General features: G+C 56.4%; 1 protein-coding gene across 6 annotated transcripts in view; it reads right to left on the minus strand.

The window, feature by feature from the left end:
• Positions 1-910: 910 nt before the first annotated feature.
• Positions 911-13,097, minus strand: part of NAV1 (neuron navigator 1) — a 199,191-nt gene continuing 187,004 nt past the window's right edge. For all 6 annotated transcript variants that reach the window (XM_061383763.1, XM_061383769.1, XM_061383764.1 and 3 more), the window contains 8 exons: positions 12,777-12,936; positions 12,238-12,473; positions 11,532-11,686; positions 11,315-11,386; positions 10,728-10,924; positions 10,096-10,214; positions 8,492-8,689; positions 911-6,882 (listed from right to left, as the gene is read on the minus strand). In XM_061383763.1, the coding sequence (XP_061239747.1) occupies positions 6,787-6,882; positions 8,492-8,689; positions 10,096-10,214; positions 10,728-10,924; positions 11,315-11,386; positions 11,532-11,686; positions 12,238-12,473; positions 12,777-12,936 (1,233 nt within the window). In that variant the 3' untranslated portion in view covers positions 911-6,786. The remainder of the gene's footprint in view (positions 6,883-8,491; positions 8,690-10,095; positions 10,215-10,727; positions 10,925-11,314; positions 11,387-11,531; positions 11,687-12,237; positions 12,474-12,776; positions 12,937-13,097) is intronic.

The raw sequence follows: 13,097 nt of genomic DNA on the forward strand, positions 1-13,097 counted from the left end.
TCCTGAAGCCTGAAGGACTGCTGAGAGGGGTTAGCAGTGCAGGGCAGGGCGCTGGGTTCCTGTTGGACCGGGAGGGTCAGAGCCAATGGGAACAGGCATTCGTTAGTAAGCGGTTCAGGTTAAGCCCCTTAAAATGTTTCTAGGAACCATGACTCAGTCCCAAGCAGCAAAGGAAACCAGCCATCAGTTCCTAGCCCAGTTCTAAGACTGCGGAGGCTACGTTGGCCGCAGGGAGAAGCCACCTCACCCGAGTATTCTTCCGAAAGAATGATTCCTTCATTACTTACATTGAGAAGAGCTCTAAACCCATTTGCCACCTCCTATTAGATGGCAGAACCCACTCCATCATTCTTGCCTGGAGAATCCCATGGACAGAGGAGCCTGGTGGGCTACAGTCCATGGGGTCGCAAAGAGGCAGACACGACTTAGTGCCTAAACCACCACCATTAGAGGGCAGAGGTGGCTTGTGTCACGGGCACAACTTTGTAGGGGAAAGATGTCCATTTGGAGGCTGCAGTTCCCCAGTAAGAAAGAGGCTGTTCTTTCGGTGGCCAGGAAAAGCAGAATTCCATTAGAACAGACGTCCATTAGACGTCATGTCACTTTTACCCCCAGAAGAAAACTTAGGCAAGTCCGGAGAGGGGTCTGTTTTCGAACATCGTGGCAGTGGATGGAGAATGCCAGAGCCTCCATGTCTGCACTGGACGTTTCAGGCTCTGGTGAAGGACGTTGGTCCAGTATGCAGGCAGGACCCCGAGCCACCCCAGCCAAGGGGGCCGAGGGACTCCTGCTTAAGGACCGAGGAGCAGACATCTGGGCAGGTGGGTCTTAACTCTGGGTTTGGCAAATGACCTTCCCCATCAAGGCATGGACCAGAAGATAAATGAGACAAAAACCAGACAGAGGGAGCTAGAGAGAGCCAGCGGACAACGCAGGAGATAACTTTATTGAAACGCAAATGGCATTGAACAGGTGACTTGCTGGGAGGAGACATGCCTGATGGACAGAGGACCCAGGTGAGAGGGCTTCTGGCAGTGAGGGAAGAAGGCCTCATCCGCTGGCCCCGGGATGGATTTAACTGTCAACTGACTTATTATTTAAGACAAATCACCCAGCTCTCTCATGATTGTTACCGCAATTATGTATAAATACAACGGCTCCCTTTCTCTACATCAGATATGAAAGGGGGTAGGTTGAAAGAGGGGAAGACCAATGATAAAAACTAAAATATGAAGACACACACATATCCTGGTTTGGGGGTTTGTGCCCAATAAATTAAAAAAAAAAAAAGTGTTGTAAAGATCCCTGCCCACCGTCCACCGGAGGATCGCCATGCATTTGAGAAACAAAGGCTCCATCACACAAACAGTGCTGTCTAAAACAGGGCAGGTGAGAAGGACAAGGAGAGGAACCCAGCAAGGGCTGGAACTCATTTGAGGAAAAGGTTGTTCTGTTAAAGAAACAAAAACAACAACACTTAGGAAGCGGGAGACTCCTGCACAGCAGTGGTCTGGAGACCGTCTGGGACAGGGAGCTCTTGCCTTCTCATCTGTGTCTTCAGTCTGGAGACATGGCAGGGATGCAGGGAGATCCGCAGATGAAGAACCCGGCGGGCCGTGGGGTGACTTCAGTGCAGGCTTCACGCCTTCCTCAGGCTCTCATCCTCCTCCAGGCACTTCGTCCCTGACCCCAGGAGGCCCAGTGCCAGATGGGTCTTTGTCCCCCACCCACAAGCGCTCTCACAGGGCAAAAGGACTAACTAAACAAGGCCAGTTGTACACACATCTCCCCCATGGCCCCATCTGTGAGTTTGGGAAAATACGAAGCTCTTTTCAGTTAAAAAAAAATTGTTTTAATCGGGGGAAAGATGGACGCCCCGAGGGCCCTCTGCTCATCTCTGAGAAGGCTGTCCTGTGGCCAGGCAGGACCAGGGGTGGGGCGGGCAGAAGGTTCTGGCAGGTGCCCTTTAGAACTGGGACAAGGGTGAGGGGTGCTGCCAGGACAAGCTTCGTGGAAATACAGATCAGACTTTTAAACTGCTCTCATCCCATCAGCAAAAAGAGGCCGAGTTGAGAAGTAGCACCCAGCAGTAGACACCTGGAGGAGGCTTCCCTCCGCGTCCCCTCAGGAAGCCCCCTGGAAATCTCAGAGCTGTGATATTTTCCCCTGGAGGTTGTGTTCTACGAGGAAATGCAAGCATTCCCCTAACTTCTGCCCCAAAGCACACACTCTTTCTGTTAAATAAAAGGAAAGACAGAATCATGCGGACACGTGAGAAGACCTTGAAACTAATGTTAAGTCTGAATTTTACCCTAGAACCTTATTTGTGGTCCTAAAGCCCCGGTGTGGGGACTCTGGTCCTTGGCTTTCCCTGACACAGTGAATTGAACCTGTAGTGTCCAGCACAATTACCAAGAGGGTTCGTTAAAACAAAACTCGCCGGGCCGTCTCCCTGGTTTCTGATTCAGTAGGTCTGGGACGGGGTCTGAGAGTTTCATTTCCACAAGCCCTCAGATGTTGCCGACACTGATGGTCTGACACAGATACAAGAACTGCTGCTTTAAGAAATGAAAGAGGTGAATCAAAGGACCGATGTTGACTTCCTTCCACGACCATGCCCGTCACAGAAAGCTCTCCAGACACAGCCATTAAGAGACCCAAAGGCCAAACTGGGAGGACCCAGTAGCACAGGCTTAATACCCCTGGCCTGGCAGCCCTGCAGCTGCTGGGTTTCTCTTGGTGTGTGCCCTTACTCTCAGACTGCGCCGTCTCCCACAGGGTCTGTGACGGGAGTATGTACTCCAGGCTGGGCTGACAAGCACACGTGGGCAGTGGGCAAGCCAAGGCGGTGGCCCCCATGGCTCTGACAAGGTTGACTGAGGGTTCATGAATATATAAAGCTCCTTTCAGTTATAAAGGGCGTTATTCTCAGGCTTTGGTCATCTGAGAACAGTGTCCCTAAAACCATTTTCTTACTGTGGCCTCTCGGGTGGGGCCATGGGCCAGAACTCAGTAGTATAATAGTTATCCAGTTATCATAGGACAGTTCCAGTGTTCCAGCAGCAAACCCTCTGGAAAAGTACATTTCATGCCATCAGTGCACAGGCAGCGGGGTGGGGGTGTTTATAGAGTCTCCCTACCGGCTTCTGCTTAGCTAAGGCCCAGGCGTAGGGAAGGAAGCACGAGGAGAACGCGATCAGCCCTAGAGAGAGGGCTGTGTGAAATGTGCAGTGAGGACAAGACCAGCTTCCTTTCCCAGACACCCTGCAATAGAGGGTCCCACAAGTCTCACTCTCACAGGCAGCCTTCGCCTCTGTGCAGGGCTCCCGTGTGAGGTGTTGCTGGGAGGGGGCTCTCTCCTCCCTCTGGAAATAAAGTGACCTCTGAGACTGACGGGGTGCCCCCCCTGAATACTTGGGGTCTTGTTGCAAAGAGCTCGAAGTGGAGATGAGATTAGGCCCAAACCAGGAAAAGCGGAAGAAAAAAATTTTTTAAATGCCTATGTTGTCTTAGGTCCTCAAGGAGGATGGGCAGACTAGTTGGTCATTCAAAACCAAAGCTTAGCCTGCGGACCGCTAGGGACTCTGCGAGGGGACCCCCAAGACTTTAGCCAGCCTCCCACTTCCCAACACGCAGATCACGCAACAGAGACGCCGAGACTAGACGCGCAGAGATAAGCACCGCGGAGCTGCCTCGGAAGATGCGACGGCGGCAGCCAGCCGCTCCCGGAGACACACACACAGACAGCGCGTCCTCTGCCGGCCTTGACACCTCGCGCTTTATTTCTGGTGCCTAAGCAGGAACGGAGGACAAACACACTGGACAAAATGCGGTGGTCTCCTTCATCCAGAAATGGGGGCCGTGGTTGCACCTCTGCCCGGAAGTGGGGCTGGGCGCTGAAGCACATGGTCTGCTCGCCAGATGCGGTGAGGAGAGGAGCTGGGGGCAGGAGGGGGCGGCACCCAGCCCAGTCCTGGAGGGGCCGGGTTTTCTCAAGGTGCCGGGATGCGAGTTTAGTCCTGGGACCTGGCCGTCCCTTTCTGAGGGGTCCCAGCGTCTCAACCAAGAAGCAGGGGGACCGGTGGGAGAGGATGCTGTGGATCTGCGCTGGCCACTCACTCCAGGGCAGGGGCGGAGGGCGGGGGGTCGGCTTCAGAGGGGCCTGCGTGAGCGCCGAGGGGCCTAGCACCGTGAGGAGGCTTGGCCGGCCGCAGTCGCCACGACTCCTGGGGGATGATGGACGCCCACAGCCAGGGGCCCAGGTGGACAACTGGAAATGGAGTCCAGACTCCAGAGGGACAGCGGTGGGTGGTGCCCCCGCGCTGGCCGGGAGCCCACTTTCTGGAGGCTGGCAGCTGAAGAGCCAAGTGCAACGCCGCCGTTGGCTCTGTGGGCCAGGGCTCAGAGATGAGGCGCAAGAACCCGAGGCCGCCAGGGCCAGCCTGCTGAGATCCAGGCAGACTGCACCGTGGCCTCCACGCTGGCCGGGGAGGCAGGCATCGCTCCGGGAGGTCTGAGGCAGTTGGAATGGAGGAAGGGGGTCACCCCTTTCCTTTTTCTCAAGTAGCCAGTAACACCCAGGACAGAAGGCACCGGCCGGGCAGCACCGAGAACAGAGATGGGGCTCAGCCCTGGGGGAGACGGCGCTGGAGCCAGAGCCGGAGCCCAGCCCCGGGTCGACAGCCAAGGTGGGGCTGAGAGGCCAGCGCCCAGGGAAGGCCCACCTGGCGGGGTGTCTTCTCGTCCTTCCAAGCTGGGACGCCCCGCTCCAGGGCCGCCTCCTTCTGCACGGCAGAGACCTTAAGGCAGTGATGTCAGCACCATCCTTGGACAGACAGCCTCTTCCCACAGGAGAATTGCATATTTTCTGGCAGGGTTGGGGTCTTCACAGCTCTAGCAGCATTAACAGACATTCCCTTCAGCAGATAAGATCCGTCATCCCTGGGAGCCACCAGGGGAATTGCAGAAGCCTCTGAAAGGAGCAATCTGACCACCTTTTGGACCTAAGTGAACGTCTTCTAATAGGAAGATTCAGATGCAGTTGCTCCTTGGTTTGGTGGGACAGAGAGATCCAGGTTAGTGGTTATTGTGCCTGTAGGTTCTGATAAGAGTGTGTGCTACTTGGGGCTCCAAAGAGCATCACAGATCCCTGGTCTGCAGAGCCCAAAACCACAGCCTCGCCAGGCAACCCAGTGCACTGGGCAGTTAGTCGAGGGCTTCTTTATGGCCAGCTCCTGCGGTTTGGACGCCATTTCTCAGGTGATCCTGAGGGCCCACAAGATAAGATGTGTGTTTAGTGGAGATAAATGTTTCCTGCTAGACAGTGAGTGTAAGGACTCACATCTTCTTTTTTTATACCTAGTGACTGGTACACAGTAAGTGCCCAATAAATGCTTGTCCAATGAAGGAATTAGCACTGCCAAACCTTCAGGGCAACTTCTGCAAAAGGTGGATCCCTTTCGAAGGCAGATCTTTGCCACCAAATCAGACTCCTTATATTCTGATTGGGAGCGTCTCACTTGGGTGTCCACTCCTAAGTGAATCTTCGCTTGTTCAGAACCAACAGTAAAAGCCAGCCAGGGATTTTGGATTCAGTTGGGCAAAGCAGTTGCCATCAGAACAGTGCATGGAGGGGCTCCACAGGCCACAGACAGAGGGAGATTTCCAGTTTCCAGTTTCCCTCCAGTCCACGGGGAAGCTCAGCTGAGGTCTTCTGTCAGGATGGGCCCACGTTCTCCTCCAGAGACTGGCTGCCATGCTCCAGGCAAGATGTGTGGCACTCGAGGTCCCTCCTGTCCCACTGCTGAGCTGGCACTTCAGGTCCCACGAGAGCCCCCAGAGTGCCAGACACGGCTGCGTGGCAGGCGCCTTGCGGGTGCCAGTTGCCTGGCATTGGATTCTCCACAGGGCGACCTGGAAAAGCCAGAACAGCCCCAGGATAAGCAGCTTGAGCATTTCATGGACTTGTGAGGGTACAGGAAAACAAGCCGAGAAAGAAGAGGAGAATAAATAGGCAAATGAGAGGGAAAAATGGAAACAAAAACAAAAATAAAAAAAAAGTCGGGTTTATTGACTCGTGTGCTAACGTAGATGCTGTGAGCAGAGCCGGCGGCGTTTCTCTGAAGGCTGCAGTGGCGTCCTCGTGGTCTGGCCGCGCCTCACGTGGGTGCCGTGTCTCTGGTATCCCCCATGTGTCGAGAGGGGGGGCGGGTAGCGCACCTTGCAACTGGACTTCCTCCCTCCAGCTTCATTTTTTCCTTTTTTTTTTAAACCTTTTACAGATTGATTTAAACGTTGTAAACCACCTGCTTTTTTTTTCCTGCAGCCTGATCTTGGGGGCAGGGAGAGCTGTTGGCAGTGGCTGGAACTGGGCAGGGTCCGAGGGAGGGTCCAGGAGCCGCCGCCTCCCAGAAGACTTCCCCCGGCGAGGCTGTGTCTCTGAGCCGTTCGTGAGAATCAGGAACTACCGCAGGCTTGTCTGATGTCTTCTGAACCCCTCCCCAGAAAGCCCAGGAGTTTGTAATTGAGACAAGAAATCAAGGAAAAAGAGCCAGGATCATCTTCTCCTCAGAGTCACCAGAGGAGACTAGGAGATGGATCTGGGGACGCGGGTCCACCCGCCAGTCCCACAGGGAGTTCTCCAAGGTGCAGCACCAGGAACCTGCCCCTTCCTCCACGGCCCCTCCTGTCCTGGGGCTGGAGAGCCCGCGCTGGGAGGAAGCAGGGCAGAGGGGACGGCACGGCCCTGTCCCCCGCCCCGCTGTCCCGTGACTGGCTGCTGGGCCCTCAGAGCGTGGCCTGGAGGCTGGGGTCCAGGATGCTCTCTCTGTCTGGAGACTCGATGTAATTGGCAGCTTCCTGCAGTTTCAGCAGCATGGCCATCTAAAGAGGGGCAGAGAGACAGCTAAGGAGAGTGGGGACTTGCAAGTGGTGGAGAACCCAGGGAGTGCAGGGCTGGTTCCACCCTGTGTGAACCCGGCCCTGGGGAGTGAGGGGCGACTGGGGGTGGCGCACGCTGTGACCTGCTGGCCACTCCCTGGAGGGTGTGGGGGCCCCAAGGCCGCCTAACAGCTCTTCTCCAAGAGGCTGCAGCCCAGGGGGCTAAGCGCCGAACTCAGGTGCCATTAGGACCTGCTTCTCCCCAGGCCCGCCCATCTCTCCAGCCTCGCCCACCCCATCCCTCCAGCCCCGCACCCCTCCCTCCCCACCCCGCCAGGCCTGGCCTGGATGCCAGTGTCTTCACCTCCTGCCCTGGTCCTCTCGGCTTCCTCAACAGGTCACAACTCTGACCCCCTCATTCAGCTAAGGAAGCATCGTTGTTCCAGCCTTCTGTTTACACGATTAACACTGTCCTGACTTAAAAGCCTTTTTGTACAGAGAACACCTGTTTTCTACAAGGTCCAAATTTAAATAAAATGTATTAGGATTAAAGTAGAACGATCTCCTACTGGCAGTGTAGAAGTGCAAGATCTTGGGTTTGTGCATGTGTCCATCAGATCAGATCAGATCAGATCAGTCGCTCAGTCGTGTCTGACTCTCTGCGACCCCATGAATCGCAGCGCGCCAGGCCTCCCTGTCTATCACCAACTCCCGGAGTTCACTCAGACTCACGTCCGAGTCAGATGCCATCCAGCCATCTCATCTTCTGTCGTCCCCTTCTCCTCCTGCCCCCAATCCCTCCCAGCATCAGAGTCTTTTCCAATGAGCATGTGTCCATACCATCTGCTAAACCGTCCTGCCAGATGGCTTGATGACCAACACCCCCTCCTGCAGAAGGAAGGGCCGAGCCTACCACATGTGTGACTCTGCCAACATTGAGCTGGTTACCTCCTTGTCATAGGCTTCCCCTCAGTGATTAAAGAGGGGAAGGGTCGTCTTCCATTTTTATCCTCTAGTCAAAGCCTGCTCATATCCTTGGTCCATGTTCTGTATGGAAGTTTCAGGGTTTGGGTCATATGTTTTGGGTGTCAGTTCTCTTTGTTACAAGCACTGTAGATATTTTTGTAGTTTGTCACCTGTCTCAGCCCGTTTTTTTCTTTTTTAAAAACTATTTATTTATTTGGCTGCACTGGGTCTTACTGGCCACACACAAACTCTTAGCTTCAGCACGTGGGATCTAGTTCCCTGACCAGGGACTGAACCCGGCTCCTGCCTTGGGAAGGCGGAAGGAAGCCCCTCAGCCCACTTTCTAAGAGCTCCTGGAGTCACTGCACCGTGGCTGTCCCCAGGACGACCCCAGGGAGCAAGGACAGGAGCAGGACCAACATCTATGGGTCCCTGGCTCCCCCGCTCTGCATGCTGTTCCCACCTGGCCTCTGCCGGATACATCCGTTGCTGGTGGGCGACACCGCTTAGCTCAGTCTGGGGTTCTGATGGTCAGAGCTGCCACCAATGGCCTCACGTTCACCCCGGCCTCTGGGCCCAGCAGGGTGTGGACGAGGCTTCCGTTCTGTGACACCCTGACTTCCGCCTTACAGCGGCCTCTACTCACCAGTGGGTCTGAGTCCAGGGAGCTGGGGGTGCTGTCCTTGACTGTCCTGTCCTCTGGGGGCGAGGCAATGCTGTGGGGGCCCACGGTGGGGGGCGGCAGGTGGTACAGCTTTGACTGGTCTTGTTGGGCTGAGGGCCAGGGAAGAGTGTCCCGGACCCACTCCACAGGGTCCTCCCAAGCGGCTTTCTGCCCGTGAACCTGGAGAGGAAGGAGCAGTGTGATCACTGGTGAAGAGCCCGCGGGTGAGCAGCTCCTGATGTGTGTGCCGCGTGCGCAGTCCCTCAGTCGTGTCCAATCTTCTCGGCCCCGTGGACTGCAGCCCGCCAGCTCCTCTCCATGGGCTTCTCCAGGCAAGAATACTGGGTGGGTTGCCATGCCCTCATGCAGGGGATCTTCCTGACGCAGGGATCGAACCCTTGTCTCTCGCGCCTCCTGCACCGGCAGGCGGGTTCTTTACCACTAGCCCCACCTGGGAAGCCCCCTGAAGTGTCTATACTTCCTCAAACGTAAAGCCATGAAGTTTGGATTCCTGTAGGGTTTTGAGTTCCCCAAAATGGGAAATAAAATAACTTGGCATAGGTTGGTAGAAGCCGTCTTGTTTGTTTTTTCAGTTTTGGCCACAGCACACGCACGTGGGCCCTTAGCCCCTCACCCAGAGACCGAACCTGCGCCCCAGGTGCTGAAAGGCGGAGTCTTAACCAAGGGCCGACGGGGAGTCCCGAGACCATCTTGGAGAATAATTTGGCAAACTGTATTAAAACTTGACATGGACCCCACAAGTCATATGACCCTGCAATTTTACTTTCCAAGTAAGAAATTTCAGTTCGGTAATAATAATACCTTTTGAAAGAAATTTGGGCTTTGCTGAAAGGAGATATCATCTGTGTAAAAATGGTTTAAATTACAAAACTGTTAATAATAACGCAAAATTAAATGAAAATGGTGACACACTGCATCTCTGGAACTCTCCCACATCATCAGATGGTGTGTGTCACACCGACACGTGACTCTTATGGATAAAACATGACCACTGGTCCAGTCACCACGTCACCGGTCAGTGGACCAGTGATGAGTATGCCCTAATTCACGGGTGAGAAAACTGAGGAGGTTTTTAAAAGTGACAGCTGCCTTTTGCACAAAGTTCTTATTCTCACTTTTACAAACGTTTTCACACATTTCATTTGACTTCAAAACAGAGCGAATTTATACTGTCTCCTTTCTTACATACGAGGAGTTTAAAAAGGTCAAGTAACTTGACCAGAATAACATTTTTATTAGTAATTAGTAATGACCTAAAGCTATAATAGGATTTTACTTAATTCTTAACTCAGTTGTTTCTCTATCTGGCCAAATCCCTAGGGAGTGGTTTGAGTTTGAAGGAGACTCAGAGGCCGAGGACTGGACACACAGCCCCAGGCCAGTGGTCGTTAGCCGTTTGCTGGGCGCTGGCCGTAGGCAGGAAGGCAGCACGGTCTGCATAGCGCCTCGCCCGGCCTGTTAGGAGGAGAGCCTAAAAATCTCAGGGGCCGCGTGTCGGACTCTGTCTCCACTCTGTGAGGTGGGCCAGCCTGGCCTCGGTTGAGCAGGGTCCAGGGTGGGCTCACCTTAATGCCATCCTTGGCCCCTTCCTGTAGGTAGGGGATGATGGAATTGTTCCACAGGTCGATGAACCAGGTCCGGAAATCCTCGATGCCGATGGGGCAAGACAGAAAGAAGCAGGGACCTGGCAAGAGAAGAGGGCTGTGAAGACGGCCTAGAGCCTCACTCCCTGGCCGTCTGCCCCACTGACTCCCTAATACCAGGCAGAAGGCCTTGGAACTAGAGCATGAAAGAAGCACAGGGCTGGGCTAAACTGAGATCATGGTCAAGACAGTGGGAGCTGACAGCCTGCTGCAGCCTCAGAAATGATGCTTCTCCAGGTGGATGGGAGGCGGGGGAGCCAGAGGCAGCTTTCAGCTCCCCTAACACCTCCTCTGCGTCTTCTCAGAGATCCTGGGGAGTGTGGGTGAGGTCAGGGCTCTGACAGCTGGCGCAGGCAGGGGGACCACACTGGGCACTTACTCAGCGACCCACGGCTCTAAGGCTGCAGGCGTGGGGCCAGTGAGTGCTCCACACACTGAGGGCATGGAGGGAAGGGACCCACGCCAGGCATGGGGCCAGTGAGTGCTCCACACACTGAGGGCATGGAGGGAAGGGGACCCACGCCAGCCCCGCCCAGGCGAGGCGCAGGCTGTACCGATGAGGAAGTCGGAGGTGCTGTGCTTCTCCAGGAAGGTGTGCAGGTGGTACCACAGCTTGGGCACCCAGTCCAGCACCCGCAGCAGCTCCTCCCTGTTGGCGTTGATGTCGCCGTCCGACTCCACCAGCTTCCTCCTCAGGTAGCGAACCAGGAAGCCGTTGGCGGGCTCCACGTTGTTGGAGAAGGTCAGCATCCTGTGGCCAGGGATGCAGAGGGTCGGCGGGGGCACTGCACGAGGGTGTGTCAACTCCGCTCCCACCCGCCCTGAGCCGCCTGCCTCCCACTGATGCCCACGGGTCTGCTGAACTCAGGGCCGAGGAAGAGCTGGCGCTCAGATCAGTGACCCTCTCAGGTAACCATCGGACCCCACTGGCCTGGACGAGGGGTGTGTGGGCAGAGGCTGCACCTCTTCCTGTGTCAAGGGCCCTTCTCCCTCTGCAACGACACGGCACACACCTCCTCTCCCAGCCCACAGGGCGCTGCTACTTGTCTTTCCTTCTGCTGTGCCTCTGGCCAGATCCCGGACTGAACTGGTTTACAGACTTGGGGGCATCTGGAGGCCCATCCAGGGCCATAGATCTTACCTGAAGCTCAGGTGCAAGCCGTGATTGGGTGTCATTTTTACTGGTTGATTAGTGGTACCAATAATATAGGGACTGCGGGAAGACAGAGGGAAAAGACTGGCTTAGACCTGTCTGAACACTGGATTTCTGCCGTGTGCTACCCCACTCTGGGGAACACCTGGGGTGGACTGGGCTCCCCCCGCCCGCCGTGGGGAGTCTGGTCCTGACCCCAGCTCACCATTTGTGGTACTTGCAGGTCAGGGCCCCATTGACCAGCTCGCTGATGGAGCCTGCCTCACTCAGGTCATCCAACAGGATCACCAGGGGGACGTCCCCAGTTCCTGTTTCCCGGTCTATCTGGTTGGCCAGGTTGGAGAGATACAGCTGCAGGTCCTGAAATGAAAGAAGGGGGCGGTCAGCACTCAGGAGCAGCGAGCCCCCGGACCAGCCTTGCAGAGGAGGGTTTCAGAGGAGCTGGGCTGGTTCTGGATCCCGGGAGGGGCCTTGGTTCCTGTGTGATGCGCTTGGACCTGGGACTGCAGAAGCCACCACCCCAGCCCCATCAGCAGTGGCCCCTAAACCCCTCAAGGTTGGGGAACACACTTGTCTTAGATAGCTGTGCACAGGATCTGCACTGGGAGCCACCCGAAATGGACGCGCCTCCCCGTGGGGCACAGCACGCAGCGACCTTGGAGAGGGACCTGGCAGGGGCTCAGCACAGCGTGTGACAGTTCCGAGGGCTCCCCTAAAGGACGCCAGCCCACGGTCAGAGAGAAGTTCTAGAAAGAGGCTGAGAGGAGGCAGAGGAGAGACTGACAAGGCGGGCAGAGGGCTGGTGGGACGTGAGAGGGACCGAGCGCCCCGGGGAGGGAGGAGCCTGGATAGGGCTGCCGCGGGGGTAGGGCAGCACGGTGGAGCAGGGAGGTCCGGGCGAGCGCGGGCACCTTGCAGGACTGCTGGTGCATGTTGAAGGTGCTGACGATGCCCTCGGTGACCTCTCGGCCAGAGCGCTCCACCAGGTACTCGGCCAGGCGGTTGGTCAGGTAGGTCTTGCCGGTGCCGCTGGGGCCCGAGAGGACGAGCCGCCGGTGCTTGAGCAGCAGGCCGATGTAGTGCTGCATCATGGGCTTGGGGATGAGCGTCTCGAACACCAGGCTGTCCACACACTTCTCCCTGAGACCTGCAACATGCCTGCCTGTCTGAGCCGGCGCCCCTGGGCCCAACAGGACCCCCTGGGCTGGCTCTGATCACGCGGGGCAGGCCGTGTGCTATGGGGGTGGGTGGAGGGGAAGCCCAGGTGGGGCAGAAATGTCCTGTGAACACGTTCCCTGGGACGAGTCCGGAGCAGGTGAGCCTCTCTTGTGTTTCACGGTGACCTCCACCCTGCAGCCCCTCAGCGAGCTCCTGCTCCAGGAATACACGATGGACCGCCTGACAGTCCCCCTGCACCCCACAGCCCTGCGCCCAAGGGTCCGGGACTGACCTTTGAGGGAGACCACTATGTTGTTAACCCCTCGGCGGCAGGGGGGCAACTCTGGGGGCTCCGCGTCCAGGAGCCGTTTCACGTGGCTGATGCTGTAGCCGTGGATGGACTCAGTGCTCAGTCCCAGCGTGGAGGCCGGGTCCATCTTAGAGATGTAGTCCTGACGGGAAGGGAGGCGGAGAAAGAAGGTGCTTGAGAGGGACGAGGAGGAGATCAAGACCACAGGACGAGCAACGCTACAGGGCACAGCGACCCACGAGGAAGGGGAGGAGCCGTCTGTCTCCTGGGGGCTTCTGCACAGAGGCTCCGAGGCCCGGGCCC

This window comes from Bos javanicus, chromosome 16, assembly GCF_032452875.1.
Source record: "Bos javanicus breed banteng chromosome 16, ARS-OSU_banteng_1.0, whole genome shotgun sequence".
NCBI classification, from domain to species: domain Eukaryota; kingdom Metazoa; phylum Chordata; class Mammalia; order Artiodactyla; family Bovidae; genus Bos; species Bos javanicus.